This window comes from Mytilus edulis, chromosome 1, assembly GCF_963676685.1.
Source record: "Mytilus edulis chromosome 1, xbMytEdul2.2, whole genome shotgun sequence".
NCBI lineage: Eukaryota > Metazoa > Mollusca > Bivalvia > Mytilida > Mytilidae > Mytilus > Mytilus edulis.
The window spans coordinates 78,694,647-78,717,559 of record NC_092344.1 but is presented as its reverse complement, the minus strand read 5'-3'; the positions used below and the strand labels follow the sequence as shown (position 1 = coordinate 78,717,559).

The 22,913-nt window shown below is 31.2% G+C and overlaps 1 protein-coding gene across 2 annotated transcripts in view; it reads right to left on the bottom strand.

Annotated features, from left to right (window-relative positions):
• The window catches only part of LOC139491070 (tRNA (guanine(6)-N(2))-methyltransferase THUMP3-like), a 33,764-nt gene that overhangs the window by 3,438 nt on the left and 7,413 nt on the right, over nt 1-22,913 (bottom strand). Inside the window, exons 5-8 of one of the 2 annotated variants that reach the window (XM_071278380.1) lie at nt 11,251-11,366; nt 2,715-2,802; nt 2,087-2,100; nt 1,645-1,768 (exon numbers count right to left, since the gene is read on the bottom strand). In XM_071278380.1, the coding sequence (XP_071134481.1) occupies nt 1,645-1,768; nt 2,087-2,100; nt 2,715-2,802; nt 11,251-11,366 (342 nt within the window). The remainder of the gene's footprint in view (nt 1-1,644; nt 1,769-2,086; nt 2,101-2,714; nt 2,803-11,250; nt 11,367-22,913) is intronic. The other variant, XR_011656457.1, reaches the window with a different exon arrangement.

Genomic DNA, 22,913 nt, shown 5'->3' with positions numbered 1-22,913 from the left:
ATACAAAGAAAGATAACTCCAATTGAAAATTAATTGCTATTGCACAATATTGTGCAATTAGATATTTCTTGCTATTGTGCAATACTGTGCAATTGAAAATTTCTTGCTATTGCACAATACTTGATATGGAATCCTGATTTGGACCAACTTGAAAACTGGGCCCATAATCAAAAATCAAAGTACATATTTAGATAAAGCATATAAAATAAGCCCAAGAATTTAATTTTTGCTAAAATCAAACTTAGTTTAATTTTGGACCCTTTGGACCTTAATGTAGACCAATTTGAAAACTGGACCAAAAATTAAGAATCTACATACACAGTTAGATTTGGCATATCAAAGAACCCATTTATTCAATTTTTGATGAAATCAAACAAAGTTTAATTTTGGACCCCCAATTGGACCAACTTGAAAACTGGGCCAATAATCAAAAATCTAAGTACATTTTTAGATTCAGCATATCAAAGAACCCCAAGGATTCAATTTTTGTTAAAATCAAACTAAGTTTAATTTTGAACCCTTTGGACCTTAATGTAGACCAATTTGAAAACAGGACCAAAAATTAAGAATCTACATACATAGTTAGATTCGGCATATCAAAGAACCCCAATTATTCAATTTTTGATGAAATCACACAAAGTTCAATTTTGGACCCTTTGGGCCCCTTATTCCTAAACTGTTAGGACCAAAACTCCCAAAATCAAACCCAACCTTCCTTTTATGGTCATAAACCTTGTGTTTGAATTTCATAGATTTCTATTTACCGGTACTTATACTAAAGTTATGGTGCAAAAACCAAAAATAATGCTTATTTGGGCCCCTTTTTGGCCCCTAATTCATAAACTTTGTGACCTCAACTCCAAAAATCAATTCCAACCTTCCTTTTTTGGTCATAAACCTTGTGTTAAAATTTCATAGATTTCTATTCACTTAAACTAAAGTTATAGTGCGAAAACCAAGAAAATGCTTATTTGGGCCCTTTTTGGCCCCTAATTCCTAAAATGTTGGGACCAAAACTCCCAAAATCAATCCCAACCTTCCTTTTGTGGTCGTAAACCTTGTGTTAAAATTTCATTGATTTCTATTCACTTTTACTAAAGTTAGAGTGCTAAAACTAAAAGTATTCGGACGACGAATGACGACGACGACGCCAACGTGATAGCAATATACCACCAAAAAATTAAAATTTTTGCGGTCGTATAAAAATTCAGCAATTTTTTTTTTTTGTAAAGGGGAGTAACTCTAGAGCAGTAAGATACAGTAAAAGAGACCACCACAATTCAAACTTGATCTGTCTTTTGTGGTAATAAGAATTGTGCATAAATGTCAGAACATTTGGTTTAAAAACTTTAACCACAGAGTGAATGTTATGTTATCCGTCAGAAAAACTAAGTCCATTTATAAGTAAAATAAGGAAAAGTGGAACTTTACTTCTGGATACTATCTTATAATCATAAACAAGCTTCTGTTCAAGTTTGGTAGAAATCCAGCATAGTTCTAGAAAGTTATTAAAATTTCAAAAAGTTTAACCACAGAGTGAATTTTGTGGATGCCGCCGCCGCCGCCAATGCCGACAGAATGAAGAATTGCTAAGTCTCGCTTTTTCGACAATAGTCGAAGGCTCAACAAAGGGAAAGTACTTACCTGATTAATTCCCTTTTTGTCCTGGGTCAGAAAACACGCCCTTCCTGATTTAAGTTTTGTCACTCTCGACATCTCATATAGTACTTTAGGATATAAACTAGAGTTTTCTTTCTTAGAACCCAATCTACAAAATCCATCAAACAAATATATGAACAGGCATACTTTATTAGTGCAGATAACAAGTCATTATGCAATTTCATACAAAACTATTTCTCCATTAATCTAACTTGATTGGGAATTTAACCATTCTGTTCCAGAAAAGATGAAAATAAATAAAAGCAGTAAGTATGATAATAACTTGTAGATGATTTTTTGCCAAAACCAGGTATTTATTTTCATATTTAAAATACTCAATGATTATGATTTTAAGCAGTATGCCTGTAATAAGTATGGCTCCCTCATTTTTAATATTCTGTCAATCATTAACATTGTACATACTTACCTAACACCAAATGGCTGAAAGAATAAATAACTTAAGATCAACTTTTGATATGAAAGTATTGCAATCCAATATTTGCCTGTGAATGGTAAACAGCAAAATATAAATTATAGTTATCTCCCCTTTGCTGCTAAAGAAAAACTCTTGAGGCTGTCTTACAATTGCATTACATATATTACAATTAAAAGAGTGATGTGAAATACTTCTCTTTCATTTAATCACCAAAAACAGAATCTTATTTCAACAATGGTACACTTTTAATATCAAAATATATTTAGATTTCTGATTCCATTTCTTAAATTTTATGGTAAACAAGAATGTGTCCATAGTACACGGAGGCCCCACTCGCACTATCATTTTCTGTGTTTAGTGGACCGTGAAATTGGGTAAATCTCTAATTTGGCATTTAAATTAGAAAGATCATATCACAGGGAACATGTATACTAAGTTTCAAGTTGATTGGACTTCAACTTCATCAAAAACTACCTTGACCAAAAACTTTAACCTGAAGCGGGACTAACAGACGGAAGGACAGACGGAAGGACGAACGGACGCACAGACCAGAAAACATAATGCCCCTCTACTATTGTAGGTGGGGCATAAAAATTATATTGGAAAGATATATACATACCAAGTCAGTTATAAACACAGTAACAGATTCATCTTGTAAAGGGAGATTAGTGGCATCCCATTTAACTGTTTGTACTTTAATACCTGGTCTGAAAATAAAAGATTTGTATACTGTATGACACAACCTGTTCATCACTTTTGTGTTCACCAATAAATGACAAATCTAAATCCATGTTATTTGGTGAATAGTTGTCTCATTGGCAATCATATCATATCTCCTTATTTTATATTCATGTAAGTGTAAAAAGAAAAAAATGCAGTTACCGTACATAGAATACTTCTGTTGTTTCCAAAGAGGTACTGTTTTTTTTCAAAATATGATGATCATAATTCAAACAGAAACCAGGTGCTCCGCAGGGCGCAGCTTTATAGGACCGCAGAGGTCGAACCCTGAACAGTTGGGGCAAGTATGGACAAAACATTCAAGCGTGATACAGCTCTGAATTTGGATTGTGATCAAATTTTTTACATTACATGTTTTTTTTTACACAAAACAAATGTCAAGATTTTACAAATCAATTAAAGATTTCTTCTTTAAACTTATTTAAATCTAAAATTAAATAGTTGACACAGCATAGGTTTCTGACACAGAATGAATGTGGTCTAATGAACTTAAAATTTTTTTTTTGCCTTTGAGCAATTCACTATGCTGTTGAATATTAATCCTCTAAAAAAAATGTTTGAAGAAATTTTCTTTTTATTTATGAAATCTGAAATGAGAATAATTTAACAACAACCCCCCCCCCCCCCCATTTTTTTTCACATCCCCGTTTCCCTTTTTCCAAAACTGATATCAATTCAAATTTCTAATGGAGCAACAATAACTACTCTTTTAAATACATCATAAAATATTAAAATGTAAAATAAAGTGCTTGTTATCACTGAATGGTAAAGATTGGTTTGTAGTAAAAGTGAATATACATTGTTTATTGTATAAAACAATAAAAAAAACTTCATCAGCAACATTTAATATTGGCAAATTTCCAATGAAGTTATTTACATAAAGTTATTGGCAAATAAAAAAAGAAAATGACATCATAGTCATGTCTGGCAAATTTCCAACATATATTATCAACTACTATTCTATACAAAGAAAGATAACTCCAATTGAAAATTAATTGCTATTGCACAATATTGTGCAATTAGATATTTCTTGCTATTGTGTAATACTGTGCAATTGAAATTTTTTTGCTATTGCACAATACTTGATATGGAATCCTGATTTGGACCAACTTGAAAACTGGGCCCATAATCAAAAATCAAAGTACATGTTTAGATAAAGCATATCAAATAAGCCCAAGAATTTAATTTTTGTTAAAATCAAACTTAGTTTAATTTTGGACCCTTTGGACCTTAATGTAGACCAATTTGAAAACTGGACCAAAAATTAAGAATCTACATACACAGTTAGATTTGGCATATCAAATAACCCATTTATTCAATTTTTGATGAAATCAAACAAAGTTTAATTTGGACCCCCATTTGGACCAACTTGAAAACTAGGCCAATAATTAAAAATCTAAGTACATTTTTAAATTCAGCATATCAAAGAACCCCAAGGATTCAATTTTTGTTAAAATCAAACTAAGTTTAATTTTGGACCCTTTGGACCTTAATGTAGACCAATTTGAAAACGGGACCAAAAATTAAGAATCTACATACATAGTTAGATTCGGCATATCAAAGAACCCCAATTATTCAATTTTTGATGAAATCACACAAAGTTCAATTTTGGACCCTTTGGGCCCCTTATTCCTAAACTGTTGGGACCAAAACTCCCAAAATCAAATCCAACCTTCCTTTTATGGTCATAAACCTTGTGTTTAAATTTCATAGATTTCTATTTACTTATACTAAAGTTATTGTGCGAAAACCAAAAATAATGCTTATTTGGGCCCCTTTTTGGCCCCTAATTCATAAACTGTTGTGACCTCAACTCCAAAAATCAATCCTAACCTTCCTTTTGTGGTCATAAACCTTGTGTTTAAATTTCATTGATTTCTATTTACTTATTAAAAAGTGGTTTGACGCAAGTTTACAACAAGCTCGAACTAACTTGCTTAATTATGGAAAAATTTATTCAAGATTTCCATATGATCCAATTATCAAAAATCACTTTTATAAACTGAATCGTGAATACTCCAAACTAAGGAAATATAAATACAAACAATACAAACAATCATTGATTAGTCAGCTGGACTCCTTGCACGAAGAGAATCCAAAACTGTATTGGAACTTAATTAATGAACTACAGGAAAAAAATGAAACTAAAAAAAAATGTGGAGTACAACCATCAACCTTGATATCACATTTCCAAAAGTTGTCACAACTGAAAGGTGAATTTCAAAGTAGATATACAGAGCTATGTGAAAAACTGAAACAGTTAGAAAACTCAAAATGTTTCAACGAGTTGGACTCCTTTATCACTGAGTCTGAAATATCCAAAGCCATTTCACACTTAAAATGCAATAAATCATCAGGCTTGGATAACATTAGTAATAATATGATAAAGAATGGACAGACTTTCCTTTTAAAAAGTTTTCAACAGATGTTTAATACTTGTCTGTCTTCAGGTATATACCCAACATCTTGGGCTGAAGGTTATATTACACCAATTTTTAAAAGCAACGATACAAGTGACCCTAACAATTATAGAGGAATAACAATAACAAGTGCAATTGGAAAGCTTTTTAATAGAATATTAAGTCTAAGACTGGACAAATTTCTTCAGGAACATAATATTATACATGATAGTCAAATTGGATTCACAAGGAAAGCCAGAACTGCAGATCATATGTTTATTTTAAACTGTCTTATTAACAAATACTGTAATTCAAAAGAAGGTAGACTGTTTGCCTGTTTTGTTGATTTTCAGAAGGCTTTTGATACTGTTATACATACAGGGATCAAGATTAAACTACTAGATATTGGGGCTGGGTCTTATTTTTATAACATTATTAAAAGTATGTATGAAATTAGCAAATCATGTGTCAAAATTCAAAATCAAGTAAGTGATTTTTTCCCATTAGATATTGGAGTCAAACAAGGTGACAACCTCAGTCCGAATTTATTCAAGATATTCATAAATGATTTGCCCAGATATTTGTCAGATACTAGAGACCCAGTTAATGTCAATGACAAAGATCTACATTGTTTAATGTATGCTGATGATATTGTTTTATTATCTACATCAGCTGAAGGACTACGAGAAAAGCTGGGAATGCTTGATAAATTTTGCAAAGATTGGTGTCTCAATGTGAATACTAATAAGACAAAGGTGCTGATTTTCAACAAGGCAGGCAGACATGTAAAACAGATATTCACATTTCAGAATATAAATCTGGAATGTGTTTCAAAATACAAATACCTAGGTTTATATTTAAGCTCATCTGGTTCATTCAGTTATGCTCAAAATGAACTATACAAAAAATCCCTGAAAGCTCATTTCAAATTAAGGAAAGATCTTTTATCACTTAATCCTGATGTAAAAACAAGTATTCATGTTTTTGACCACACTGTAAAACCTATTTTATTATATGGTAGCGAAATATGGGGGATGTTTAATTCTCTTTCCTCTAAATGTAAGAAGGAAGATATATCTTTTGAAAAATTATATTCAGGTTTACCCTGTGAGAAACTTCATATAAAATTTTGTAAATTTATACTTGGGGTACACAAGAAAACAACAAATGCTGCAGTGTTATCTGAACTTGGAAGATTTCCAATATATTTTAATATTATAAAAGGAATGTTATTGTACTGGTATAGATTAGAGAATTTAGGTAATAATTTTCCTCTATTAAAAGAGGCATATACACAATCAAAGACACTACATCACATGAATATAACATCATGGTATGGTTCAATAAATGTTGTTTTTAAAATACTTGGTATTGACTATACAAATGCCATAAATGCTCCATTTTGTGAATCCTTATACAAATTTAAGAAATATATACAAACCAAGCTATCAATATTGTTTATTAGCTGTTGGAAAAAACAAATAGATAAATTTTCAGACAGTAAACTGAAAACCTACCTTTTATATAAAACAAATTTTGGTTTTGAAAAATATCTAACATTGATCAAGAATTTTGAACTTAGAAGAAGTTTTACTAAATTACGTGTATCTTCTCATAGATTACAAATAGAATTAGGTAGATATCAGGGTATTCCCCGAATTAACAGAATATGTAATAAATGTTCTTCCAATACTGTCGAAGATGAGGCTCATTTTCTATTTGATTGTAACAAATTTGAGGATGATAGAAATTGTATGTTAGCTAGTATTGCACAATATAATTCTTATTTTAATCATATGAACAGTCAAAGCAAAATTATCTGGTTATTTAGTGTAGAAAATGTTGAGTTACTTAAAATAATATGTAATTTTATATACAAACATCTTCCTTAGTGAAGATTAGTTAAAGGAAATCTATGTGTGTATATACATTTGATTGGACATAGAAAATTATATTCATCTGAATATCACAAACATACTAGCCGATTAAAAAAAAAAAAAATAATTGTTAAGATATATTATTTATTCAAATGTTCTCTTATATCCTTGAGGCATCGTCCCCTGGTATCAACTGCATTCAAGTTACCTATGATGCTTCCTTGTTTGCTTTTGATACAGGTAGGAAAGAGACATTTACACACATTTTACATGCCTATGGCCCATAAGGTATCGTCCCCTGGTGTCAGCTGCCTTTAGGAAACCATAATGCTTTCCTATTTGCTGCTGACACAGGATGAGTCATGGACATGTTTAATTTCTACTTTCTTTTTGGCTAATTATTATATATTTAATTGATCCAACTTTTTGTGTACTATACATATGTGGATATCTATTTTTCTTTTTTTTTCTTTTTGGGCTGCTTGTTTGTTATCTATATCAACCACACTTGTAATAAAATGCATTAGTATTAAAACAAGAGTGCACACGCTGAAATGTCTCGCCTTCTATACTAATCATTGATATTATGTTGATAGTCCTAAGTATAAAGCTTAGTTTTATTACAACTGTCTCATAAACTTAACATTAACCAAGATAACTAAACAAAGACCAATGAACCTTGAAAATGAGGTCAAGGTCAGATGAACCATGCCAGGCAGACATGTACAGCTAACAATGCTTCTATACAACATATATAGTTGACCCATTACTTATAGTTTAAGAAAAATAGACCAAAACACAAAAACTTAACACTGTGCAATGAACCGTGAAAATGAGGTCACCGTCAAATAATACCTGCGCGACTGACATAAAGATCATAAAATATTTCCATACACCAAATATAGTTGACCTATGGCATACGTATTAGATAAAAAGACCAAAACTCAAAAACTTAACTTTGACCACTGAACCATGAAAATGAGGTCAAGGTCACATGACATCTGCCCGCTAGACATGTACACCTTACCATCATTCCATACAACAAATATAGTAGACCTATTGCATATAGTATGAGAAAAACAGACCAAAACACAAAAATTTAACTATAACCACTGAACCATGAAAATGAGGTCAAGGTCAGATGACACCTGCCAGTTGGACATGTACACCTTACAGTCCTTCCATACACCGAATATACTAGCCCTATTGCTTATAGTATCTGAGATATGGACTTGACCACCAAAACTTAACCTTGATCACTGATCCATGAAATGAGGTCGAGGTCAAGTGAAAACTGTCTGACAGACATGAGGACCTTGCAAGGTACGCACATACCAAATATAGTTGTCCTATTACTTATAATAAGAGAGAATTCAACATTTCAAAAAATTTGAACTTTTTTTTCAAGTGGTCACTGAACCATGAAAATGAGGTCAAGGACATTGGACATGTGACTGACGGAAACTTCGTAACATGAAGCATCTATATACAAAGTATGAAGCATCCAGGTCTTCTACCTTCTGAAATATAAAGCTTTTAAGAAGTGAGCTAACACCGCCGCCATAGCCGCCGCCATAGCCGGATCACTATCCCTATGTCGAGCTTTCTGCAACAAAAGTTGCAGGCTCGACAAAAAACCAACATACTATAGATTCTTTATCTACGTATTCTTTAAGAACTTAAATAGTTCTCGTTTAACTTTTTTTTTTTTTTATCTCATTGTTTGTATTGTATTATGAAAAAATTATTGATGTTGTAATGTTTATGCCCTTTGGGGCCCATAATTGGAAATAAAAATATCTTATCTTATCTTATCTAAATATCTTATCTTATCTTATACTAAAGTTATTGTGCGAAAACCAAGAATAATGCTTATTTGGGCCCTTTTTTGGCCCTTAATTCCTAAACTGTTGGAACCAAACCTCCCAAAATCAATCCCAACTGTCCTTTTGTGGTCATAAACCTTGTGTCAAAATTTCATAGATTTCTATTCACTTAAACTAAAGTTATAGTGCGAAAACCATGAAAATGCTTATTTGGGCCCTTTTTGGCCCCTAATTCCTAAAATGTTGGGACCAAAACTCCCAAAATCAATCCCAACCTTCCTTTTGTGGTCATAAACCTTGTGTTAAAATTTCATTGATTTCTATTCACTTTTACTAAAGTTAGAGTGCGAAAACTAAAAGTATTCGGACGACGACGACGCAGACGACGACGCCAACGTGATAGCAATATACGACCAAAAAATTAAAATTTTTGCGGTTGTATAAAAATCTAAGTACATTTTTAAATTCAGTATTTTAAAGAACCCCAAGGATTAAATTTTTGTTAAAATCAAACTAAGTTTAATTTTGGACCCTTTGGACCTTAATGTAGACCAATTTGAAAACTGGACCAAAAATTAAGAATCTACAAACACAGTTAGATTTGGCATATCAAAGAACCCCAATTATTCAATTTTTGATGAAATCACATAAAGTTCAATTTTGGACCCTTTGGGCCCCTTATTCCTAAACTGTGAGGACCAAAACTCCCAAAATCAAACCCAACCTTCCTTTTATGGTCATAAACCTTGTGTTTAAATTTCATAGATTTCTATTTACTTATACTAAAGTTATTGTGCGAAAACCAAGAATAATGCTTATTTGGGCCCCTTTTTGGACCCTAATTCATAAACTGTTGTGACCTCAACTCCAAAAATCAATCCCAACCTTCCTTTTGTGGTCATAAACCTTGTGTTAAAATATCATTGATTTCTATTTACTTATACTAAAGTTATTGTGCGAAAACCAAGAATAATGCTTATTTGGGCCCTTTTTTGGCCCTTAATTCCTAAACTGTTGGAACCAAAACTCCCAAAATCAATCCCAACCTTCTTTTTGTGGTCATAAACCTTGTGTCAAAATTTCATAAATTTCTATTCACTTAAACTAAAGTTATAGTGCGAAAACCAAGAAAATGCTTATTTGGGCCCTTTTTGGCCCCTAATTCCTAAAATGTTGGGACCAAAACTCCCAAAATCAATCCCAACCTTCCTTTTGTGTTCATAAACCTTGTGTTAAAATTTCATTGATTTCTATTCACTTTTACTAAAGTTAGAGTGCGAAAACTAAAAGTATTCGGACAACGACGACGACGACGACGCCAACGTGATAGCAATATACGACCAAAAAATTAAAATTTTTGCGGTCGTATAAAAATTAAATTTCTGAGTTCTGATATTAGTATTATTATGCGAAAATATTTAAATTTACTGTAATCTTAATTGACATTTACATGCTGTTTTACACTGATAAATTGATATGCCTAAATTCTAATTAAAGGTATATGAAATATAAAACTTACAAAAATACCTTCACAATCGTCATATAAAAGTTGACAAATATTTGCCCCTAAGTGATGCTTCAGCATCTAACATTTTTTTATGAGAAGATCTTTAAAAGTGATGGCAATGTGGAGGATTTTTTTTTTTATCAAATCTGGTTTGAAAGGGTACTAAGATTCTAACTAGAGGCTCTCAAGAGCCTGTATCGCTCACCTGACTTTACTTGGGTTTTTGAAATCATATAAAAAAGGTAAAATTTGGCTTCAAAGTAACAACACTCGGCCCGCACCTCAAAAAGGAAAGGAACAAACATGTTTGGTTTCATTCAATTCAGTGGTTCTTTAATAGAAGAACTTTGTATGTATTTTCCATAGGGTCCTATGTTAAACTAGGTCCCCTACTGGCAGCCATCTTGGATGATAAATTGGCTACAAAGTAACAACACTTGGTCAGCACCTCATAAGGAACATTCATGCTATGTTTGGGTTTCATTCCATTCAGTGGTTCTCTAAAAGAAGTCATTTGTATGCATTTACCATAGGGTCCACAAGACTTGGTCAGCACCTCATAAGGTACATTCATGACATGTTTGGTTTCATTCCATTCAATGGTTCTCTAGAAGAAGTTCAAAATGTTAAAAGTTAACGAGGACGACAGACGACAACGGACAACGGACGCCAAGTGATGAGAAAAGCTCACTTGGCCCTTTGGGCCAGATGAGCTAAAAATGCATAAGAAGCAAGTTTTAAAATTGTGAAGCTGCTTTTTTAGTTAAATTGTTTGAGTTATTTCAACTCAGCTAGCTAGACTTACTTTTCCTTCTCTGCTTGAAGTTTATTAACATATTCTACATTCTCTACTGTTCTGTCTACAGCTTTTCTGACAATTTCTCCAGCTAAATATGTAGCTTCTGGCCAGTATAATGCTGCCTAAAGAATAAAACATTTAATATTATTATAGCTCTCCAGCTAAATATGTAGCTTCTGGCCAGTATAAAGCTGCCTAAAAAAATAAAACGTTTAATATTATTATAGCTAGGTCTCTAGCTAAATATGTACTTTCCATAGCTCTCTGTTCGAATGTTCTTTGATAATTCAATTTCTTTGGAACATAGTTAAAATGAGTAATTTCTGATAACTAGTACAGCTGCTATGTCTGCTATAACTGGGTAATAGTTTGAAGTCAAACTGTCTTATCAATAGTAGACAGAGCTTTTAATGATTGTTGTCTGTATCTTCAAAGCACTTTCTAAAGGGATTAATTACCATAAAACTTATGTAAAAAACTAACCATTGCTGCCTCCTTTGAAGAAAATTTATTTGATATAGAGCTTTTAAGAAAAATGAATTTGCTTTGGTTTAATGCTATTGTTCAAATATTGAATATTTTAAGGTTATATTTCTACTGGTTTAGTTAAAATTTGAGTCAGTAAAAACAGCAGTGTTTTGGATTAAATATAAGAATTAGTTAGATTGACTGAAGAATGTTGATATGATAAATTCCCCTTTAAGTTGTGCACCAAGTTTTAACCTGGCTTCTATCACAGCATAGCTAACAATGCTAAACACAACAAGAACACATGCGTTATTGTGCTAAGGATACGCCTACTTCAACTATATGTCTAAGAAAACATAAAGAATGTCTCCAACATATCTAAATCAGAGTTCTTGTGAGCACTGAAGGGTAAAGATTGCCTTTATTTTGCATTGATGTGAACTTCAAATTAAACATTGAGTTCCATATCATAGCCAAATTATATATTTTCAATAGAGTTATCTTGCTTTAATCATAATTGTACATTTGAATGTAACAAATTCAGAAATAAAATAGGTTTTTTTACAAAGGTTACTGGTTTACAAATAAATTGAATTTTGTAACTTGAATATCTGAGCATAAGATATCAATAATAAATAGCATGATATTTGTTTTATATTGACTGCACTATGTTGTTATATCTATCAAAGACAGTGAACCTTTGAAGATACAGATATCAAGCCAGACACATAAGGAGGGTTTTGATGACATGACTGTAATCTTAACCGCCAGCTCTTTGATTACAACTATGATTTATGATAGCCTTTTTCAAAGAATAAAGTTCAATTAATCCTCAGTGTCATATCAGAAATTCATAAAAAAAAAAGTGAGATTGTTATAATAGATATAAACCAGTCACCAAAGTTTTTCATAAAAACTGCATAGATTACTAATGAGTGTTTGTCCAAAAAACTTGGAAATCATCCCTTTTTTATGATTAAAATCCAATAACTCAGAAACTGAAATCTAAATGGATAAAAATCACAAAGGAGCTTAGGTCAATAGATATAAACAATTCACCAAGTTTCATGAAAACTGCTTGACAATTCAAATCATTTTTGAGTTATTGTCCTAAAACTTGAAATTCCCCTTTTTCAATGAATAAAAACCGATTCACAGCTTCGATTTATTCTGGAAATTACATGCTAGCTGGTAATTCTAATATGAGATTGAGATTAAAATCAATGAGACAGCAATTGAATAACATATGTTCAACAAAAAAAGACATTTTGAGGTCATCTTTCATCTTGCAACCACTAAAATTGTTTGTGTCTAAATAATTTGTCATTCAGTCTAGTCATTAAGTAGTGTCTATAGTAAGCATTTAGATAATTGAGAGATGATGCTCTTGATCAGTACAATTCAATCAGTGTAAACCATGATCAGCTTAAAGTAGTATAAAAATAAAAAGATATGGCTTAATTACCAATGAGACAACTCTCCACCATTACAACAACAAAACTCAACCACTGAATGACAGGCTTTTGACTTCGCTGGTGGTAAGCAGATGGTTGTAACTTAAAGTTACGACTATCCAAAAATGGGAGACAACTCTAGGGATAAATTTTTCTTTTCCGATTTTTGTGCAGTAAAAGATTTATTTGAGCCAAACCGCTTGTCTCATTCATACTTATCGTCAGTGTGTTGATATTGAAACAAAATTTGATAAATAAAAACTTTCCAATTTTCGTAAAATAGTCATTCAATAATTCGAGCATGATGGTCGTATTTAAAACAACAAAAATGTTCAGGATGGTTGTAACTTAATTTTGTGATGGTCGTAACTCTTTAAGAAAAAGGACCGAATAAGCTTAAGACACGTCAAGAGTTTTAGTCGTATATTTTACTATATGAATATATTTGTGAAGTTGATTTCACCAAATGATAAAAACTAAAAGGGGTGAAGAGAGGGGTACATGTCAAGTGCAAAACGGAAGAAAATTGGAACGTGTCGAGAAAAAAACATACTAAATCACAGTGTACACTATTCAGAAGTCGCGAATTTCGAAGGGAGAACTTTTTGGATCACATTTTATATTTAATGGATATACTGAATTGAACGGTAAGTTGATCATCTGTACATTGCTTAATGATTAATTCAGCTGACATCTATATTCTCAAATGGTTTAGAATTAAATTCAGCACATTCATTATTTGTATCTTTGCCTTAATCAAGAGATTTTCAAGTGCATCACTAAGGAAAATCAGTCAGTGAACCTAAAAACAATCTTTTTACCCTCTAAATGTACAAATTAACGTAAAAACCAGACTTAATTAACTAAATGAAGTATATTTAAAGTGGTGGTAAAAGTTTAAACCAGATCTTTCAAGCCAGAAATAAGAAAATTACACTTGTTTGAATTTCTCACTTGTTACGATCAGTCTCGCTTGTATATTTTGAAACTGTATGATCAGTCTTTACTTCACTGTATTCTAGTGGTGATTTCAAAGTTATTTACGATACATTAGAAGGTGGCATTTTTCTAAATAACACAAACATATTTCAATAAATCCACATCCTGAAAACTTTTGAAACATGTTTTAGCTTGATAGGGTGTACTCGATTTACTACATTAAGTATAAGGATGTTTAAATGTTGCTAAAATAAGAGGAAGGTTTGTTGTATATATGTTACAGTGAATTTGTATAATCAGTGATTATGTAGAATCCCTGATTTTTCAGGGATTATGTAGAATCACTAAAAACATCAGTGATTATACAGATTCCCTGAAAATTACCAGTGATTTCACATAATCACTGATAATTTTAATTAGTATTCTACAAATATGATTTCAGTGATTTTCAATAATTAAAAGCTCCAAAGATGATGAAACAAATTAACATAGGCAAATTATCATTTTTTTCCTATTCCTTGAAAGTTTAAGTAAACATGCAGTTTTCATTCCTGATCTACTATTTGATTCTTAAGTGATGAGTTTTTTCCTTTATATTTTGTCCAAGTGTTGAACCTGATTATGCTGCTAACAAATAAGCTCGGCACAGGCACAGGTGTTGCTTGGGTTGAAGAAAAATGTATGCTCAAAAGTTAATGCAAATTGCAGAGGAAAAACAACATATATCTCAAGTGGTTCCAAGAAAGGGAGATCCTTGCCATATAGCAATGGACTCCTGCTCGGATCTTTAATACAAGAAATCAGTTTGAGGTTGATGATTTCCCTTCATTGGTATCTTCAGATTTTGTGCTGAAAACTCTTATTTCTCTGAGACGTGCTGTAAAATATGATTGGATATGGAGGACAAGGTTTTTTAAATGTTGATATTGTGGTAAAAACAAATATGAATTTAATAGATATACATTTAAAAAAACAGGACAAATGTGTAATAGTCGATGCCATCCAAATCTAGTTTGTAAATAAAATGTTTATTTTTAAAATATTGTGCATAAAATTAACATTTATCAAAAAGATTGTACGCGTAAAAATAGTTTTGATGACAATTTCAGTTTAATCCATATCTCAACCTAAAAAGATCTAAAAACAATTGCTAAAACAATACGATAAAAAAAAATAATCATTATGCCATTCAATCATGTTAATATTTTAATACTAACTTAATCAACCCGCCCTTGTGGGCTCGCTTGATATTATTAATACTGATACAGTAAATATCAAAAAGGGCTCGCTTGATATTATTGCTGATAAAGTCAGTATTAAAAACAAAACATCAATTATTCAATATATATTTTGCTTATCATTTAATTATATTGTGCTTATCATTTAATTATATTGTGTTTATCATTTAAATATTTTTGTGTCTTTCATATTAATATATTATGCCTAACGTTATACAATATTAATGGGTATTAGTCTGATATGAGCCAGTCCATGAGAAAAGGTACACAAACGAAAATTTTACAAAATTCTAAAAAGTGTGCATAATTATTGGTAGTAGACTTGTGATTTATAAAACACATGTACTTTTACACATATCCTTAAGCTGTGAGCTACACACACCTACAAGTGTTGAGACCCCCCTTTAGTTTTATCAAGATTTTTAATGACTTATTTCATATATTTCAATCATTTTCAAAGTACAGTTTATATGGCTTGATTTGCCAATTGATAATGTTAACCCCGGTAGCAGTGGGGATAAGGCTCTCGCTAACGATGCAGATATCAATGCAATCAGACCGGGCAACGGTACAAGTCCCGTGCAACGACGGTTGATTTATATAATGTTAAATAACTTAACTTAACTTAACTTCGGTTGATTTATATAATATTAAATAACTTAACTTAAGTTAAGTTAAATTTCAATTTCTAAAACACAAGAGGTCATAGTTTTTGTATTTTCCCTCATGTTTTAATATTGTCTTACTTTCCTTAAACTGGTAAAACTGAAGAAAATTATTGAATTTTGTCTCTCTAGTGTCGTAAAATGTTAAGTTTCTGGTCGGTATAGCAATAATCCGGGGGAACAAATGATTTTACACTTGCTCAAATACCAAAACATTCAGATATTTCTACGTCTTTTGCTGTTTTAATTGACAAATTCGGGATAGAATTGACAATCTTATGAATGTTTACATTAATGTAATATATATATATTTTAAATAATATAAAACATTACAGGAACAAATTTACTGTCAAACTTTAGAAAGACACCTTTTTATTACTAAACAAACAACCCAATAATTAACAAAAATAAAAAAATTTAAAAGTTGGATAAATGGGAAGACACCGTTACATATCTTAGTATCATTTCAGTTATATTGTATAATCCCTGACGTTTTTTCTAGTGATTATACATAATCCCTGAAAATTGTAGTGATAATATATAATCCCTAACTAACCAGTGATTATACATAATCTGTGAAAATTTTAGGGATTCTACATAATCCCTGATTATACAAATTCACTGTAACATATATAAGTTTCAGAAATGTCCTCCGTTATACTTAAAATTGTAAAAACACACAGACTTAATTGTTATATAAAAATGCATGTATTTTACACACATACAAGGCCGTACTGTAGCCTATAATTGATCACAGTTCCTTCACTTTGTTTTGGATGTAGAGCTGCCTCTTTGAAACTCAATTGTACACCACTTTGTAAAGCGGGGATTTATAGTGATAATGAAGTCCGTTTGTCCCTTGGACCGGTACAATATGTTCGCCGGTTTTGTAAACACATCTCCTCATAAACCACTAAATATACATTGGGGGTTCCAGCAATTTTTAAATGGAGAGGGGTCCAATTCAGGAGAAAAGGGGATTCCAAATATATGTTCCCATACAAATGCAATGATAGTTAAAAAAGGGTTTTAAATTTTAAACCAAATGCTAATACATAGTCCCTTAATCATTGTATTGGAACAAAATTCAAACTCAATATATAAATTGTCATGATGTAAACTATATAAAAATATAAAGTCAATACCAGTATCTTCAAGCATAAAGATAAAAAGTGTAGAAAACTGATTATTTTAGTAAATTTTCCAGGTCTCAGGACCATAACTCTGCACAAAATCACCACACCAGAACAAAATTAGAACTTCATCTGTACCTTGTCATGATAAAACTATATAACAACTTTTTAATTTATATCTTCAAGCATGACTAAAAAAAATATCAGAAAACTAAATATTTCAGTAAATTTTCAAGGTCAAGGACCAGAACTCAAAATCATCAGAACACAAAATCATCAGACCTGAACAAAATTCCAACGTTATCTGTAACTTGTCATAATATAACTATGGCTCAAATATCTAATCAATATCTTCAAGCATGAAGAAAACTAGAGGCTCTCAAGAGCCTGTGTCGCTCACTTTGGTCTTTGTGCATATTAAACAATGGACACAGATAAATTCACGACAAAATTGAGTTTTGGTGATGGTGACGTGTATGTAGATCTTACTGTACTGAACATTCTTGTTGCTACAATTATCTCTATTTATAATGATCTTGGCCCAGTAATTACAGTGGAAAATATTTTTTTTTAATTTACCAAAATTTATGAAAAATGTTAAAAATTGACTATAAAGGACAATAACTCCTTAAGGGGTCAATTGACAATTTTGGTCATGTTGTCTTATTTGTAGATCTTATTTTGCTGAACATTATTGCTGTTTACAGTTTATCTCTATCTATATAAATATTCAAGATAATAACCAAAAAACAGCAAAATTTCCTTAAAATTACCAATTCAGGGGCAGCAACCCAACAACGGGTTGTCCGATTCATCTGAAAATTTCATGGCAGATAGATCTTTACCTGATAAACAATTTTACTCATTGTCAGATTTGCCCTGAATGCTTTGGTTTTTGAGTTTTAAGCCAAAAACTGCATTTTACACCTATGTTCTATTTTTAGCCATGGCAGCCATCTTGGTTGATTGGCCGGGTCACCGGACACATTTAAACTAGATACCCCAATGATGATTGTGGCCAAGTTTGGTTTAAATTGGCCCAGTAGTTTCAGAGGAGAAGATTTTTGTAAAAGATAACTAAGATTTATGAAAAATGGTTAAAAATTGACTATAAAGAGCAATAACTCCTAAAGGGGTCAACTGACCATTTCGGTCATGTTGACTTACTTGTAAATCTTACTTTGCTGAACATTATTGCTCTTTACAGTTTATCTCTATCTATAATAATATTCAAGATAATAACCAAAAACAGCAAAATTTCCTTAAAATTACCAATTCAGGGCAGCAACCTAATAACAGGTTGTACGATTCATCTGAAAATTTCAGGATAGATAGATCTTGACCTAATACACAATTTTACTTGGTCAGATTTGCTCTAAATGCTTTGGTTTTTGAGTTATAAGCCAAAAACTGCATTTTACCTAAATGTTCTATTTTTAGCCATGGCGGCCATCTTGGTTGGATGGCCAGATCACCGGACACATTTTTTAAACTAGATAACCAAAAGATGATTTTGGCCAAGTTTGGATTAATTAAGCCCTGTAGTTTCAGAGAAGATTTTTGTAAAAGATTACTAAATTTTACGAAAAATGGTTAAAAATTGACTACAAAGGGCAATAACTCCTAAAGGGGTCAACTGACCATGTTGATCATGTTGACTCATTTGTAAATCTAGTTTTGCTGAACATTATTGCTGTTTACAGTTTATCTCTATCTATAATAGTATTCAAGACAATAACCAAAAACAGCAAAATTTCCTTAAAATTACAAATTCAGGGTCAGCAACCCAACAACAGTTTGTCCGATTCATCTGTAAATTTCAGGGCAGATAGATCTTGACCTGATAAACAATTTTACCCCCATGTCAGATTTGCTCTAAATGCTTTGGTTTTTGAGTTATAAGCCAAAAACTGCATTTTACTCCTATGTTCTATTTTTAGCCATGGCAGCCATGTTTTTTGATTAAATGGGAATTAAAACACAAAGTTTATTCTAGATACCCTAGGAATCAATCAGATGAAGTTTGGTTTGAATTGGTTCAGTAGTTTCAGAGGAGAAGATCTTTGAAATAGTTTACGATGACGACGACGACGGACAGATGACAACGACGGACGCCAAGTGATGGCAAAAGCTCACACTTCCTTTTAGGAAAGGTGAGCTAAAAAGTGTGGAAAACTGATTTGACGGACTGACAGATGGACAAACAAACTGATGGAGTGCAAACCTAAAGTCCCCTCGACTTTGTCAGAAGGGGACTAATAAACAGCAGCTATTGATGATATGCCACCAATACCAAAATTATTGCTAACACCAACCCCTTTCCCTATCCAAGGACAGTGGAGTAACTGTCAAACATTAACAATATTTCTCTAGCTGTGCTGCTTGTGAAACTGCATGAAACACTGAGAATTTCATCATATATTAAGCCAAATTTTTTTATTCATAACCCTTTCTCCTATAAATTATAAACACAATTAAAGTTTTTATTCACTGCTGACACACAGATATTAAGTTTAAAATGCCATGAAACCTTGTCAAATGAGACAACAGTGAGTTTCTCTCAAAAATCTTGTTAATTGTTATACATCTAGACATTTAAGAAATAATTGATGCAAGCTATACTTTATTGTAGTTTTAACATGGGTAGGCCTAATATTCATGATTATTTTTGCCTAAGCAATAGTGAAACTACAATAAAGTATAGCTTGCATCAATTATTTCGATTCTGATTAGGACAATTAAGGTAATTTCTATGTCCGATCTGTATAAGTGTAGAGAGTTTGTGTAGGCTCTTACATGAACATGAAGGAGTTTTTAACAGCCAGCATGAACGGTTGTTGTATCTAGGTAAAATATGTCAATTTCAAACTGCAACACATTACAGTCATAATAAATGAAGTGGTAACAACATCTGCATCATTTATGAGTTTGAAAGTGTTTCAAATTAATGAAATATATTAAATGCATGCCAATTTGATAAAATTCATTATTCTGCAGTAGTCAATATACGCATGTGCAAACAAATTTTATTGAATTTAGAGCGTGGGTTTATTTACAAAGCAAAAGAAGCATGTTATATTAGAATATTAAATATCACTTTGCATCATGTTGCACTGATTTATCGATAACTATGTATTGTGCATTTACACCATTCTCTCTGTTACCCATACTTTCTTAAATATGTATATAAATCATAATGCTTATGGTTTTATTCCTTGCTTTCAAGATAAATCTGCTTTTACTATAGTTTTCACACATTAACAAGTTATAAATCTGTATCAGTGTCAGCTATCATTGTATTCTTTCTGTACAAACACAGTAAATTCAATCAGAACTTTGGTGTTATTGTTTAAATGGGATTTGTTGATAAAAAGAAATTGATGTTTTCAATTATCAGAGTATAGTCAGACAATTTATGACAAAGTTTATGTAACCATTATTGGAAATTTGATGCCGACCATGACAGAACTGTCTAAGTGAAAGTATTATATGGCCATCAAATCTTAAATCATCAGGAAAGCTTTTATTGCGAACCCTATCTTAGTTTTCCATAGATTCACCTGCAAGTTACCTGTCCATTTAAACTTTTGTAAGTCCTATTGTCCCATCTAACAAATACAACAGGTATTGTTCTCTGTGTAGTTTATTCACTCAGACCTTTAAATTTCTTCTAGGAGAAATATATCACTCATTGATTAATTTACCTGACCAAAAAATTATCTTCTTTTTTATTGAAATACTTCTAATAACTCACATAAACTGTATGCAATATTGTATTTATTCAATATTATCATTAATATATTTTCAATCTGTTCAATATAAAATCTGGTTTAATCCTAAAAAGTTTATTTCAGACACATTTTTTAGTATTTTCCAATGAATTTACATGTTTTTGTTGTTGTTCATTTATAGACTTATGTTTATGAAGACCTTAATTTAAAAATAATAATATTCAATTTTTTATTTATCAAACACACAAAAATATTGAATATTTGATCAGAAATCAACTTTTAATTTTTGAATCAGTATTACAAATGTAATATTGAACACATTAAAAACGAGTTACTCCAGGTATCGAATAAATACAACACCACATGCAGTTTTGTGAGTCCGTACTTAGTATTGGTATAAGTATTTTTTCTTCATTGACAGTTCAATTTTTTACTCAGGTAGATTAATCAATGAGTGATATATTTCTCCTAGAAGAAATTTAAAGGTCTGAGTGAATAAACTACACAGAGAACAATACCTGTTGTATTTGTTAGATGGGACAATAGAACTGCCAAAAGTTTAAATGGACAGGTAACTTGCAGGTGAATCTATGGAAAACTACGATAGGGTTCGCAATAATTTAACAATAAATACTTGTAATGCTCATGTGATTCTTACGTTCCGTGAAAAACTAGAAAAAAACGAACATGTCATCTGACACACCATAGGAATATTGACGATTACATTTCTGACTTTGTACAACACTTTCCATTTAAAGGGAATTAACTAAGAGGTCAATTGATGGTAGATATTAATGATACTTGTCACATTCATGAATTTGTACAGAATCTTTTAAAAGAAATAGGACAAATAGGTCAACTGTTAAATACAGAAAGATGGCAATTTGCTATCAAATGGAATCAACTTGATAAAAGACAATCACTTTTTTATGCTGTTTCTATTTTCAAATATAAAAAAAAAATGTAAAATATTCAACCAACATCAGACAAAACTTGATGCAAATAAATATTTTGAACTGAAAATTGATTGTCGGTGGCATCAAAGCATATTTTTATAGTAGGGTTTTTAGAAAGTAGTTTGTGGCTGTGTAAACCAATATATTAATAGAAATGTTACAAACACCAATTTCAAAAAGTTTTGCTAAATCAAACCATTTTTACTGCAACCTAGACTCTAAAGCTAGTTTCATCTTCTTATCAATGTTACATAGTAAAGTGAAATTTAAATTTATTTTGACAAGTATAAATTTATTTGATTTATGAAGTAATTTTACAAATTACTGTGAAATGAAAGTGTTACATCAATTACCATGGTGTTAATCTGAAGTCATGAATCTTAGATACCCATGATTTATGAGGGTCTATTGATATTGTTACAAGTTGTAGCTGATAAAAACAATTTACAATTAATCAAGTAAATTATCTGTTTAATCAAGTTCTTTAAAGATTGACAAATAAATTAAACAATGTTAAATTTCTAATTTATAGAACTGTGAACATTACTGCAAGAACTGACAAAATTGTTAATTCTTTCACTTTTTGTCATGAATAAACTTTGATTGATTTCACAATGATTTATATTAAATACCAAAATCCAAATACTTTTCATTGGTACCATTTTAAGGCCAATGCTGACAAAAAAAAACCAATGCCAAACTGGCTTTTCATTATCAGGTAAAATTAGCAGATTAGCAATATCAATCCATTATCTAATACCAAATATTTTATCACCTGTTAAAAGTTGTCAAACCATGTGATCAATATCATTGGTAAGCATATAAAGTGTTAATTCTACTGTCATATTAAGCATTTCTAGATTTTTACCAATGATTTTTGTTTTTTTATTTCTGACATTTCCGTAGAGGTTTATCCTATTCTTCAATGTTAAAGCTTTATTAACAATATTTGCAGTTTTATGACCAACTCAAAGTAAGAAACACTTTTATGGGTTTAAATAATTAACACATCTATTTTGCCTTTAGGGTGTCGTTAACACACTTCTAGCCATCACAGACAATTAATTGCAACAGCCGCAACCAAA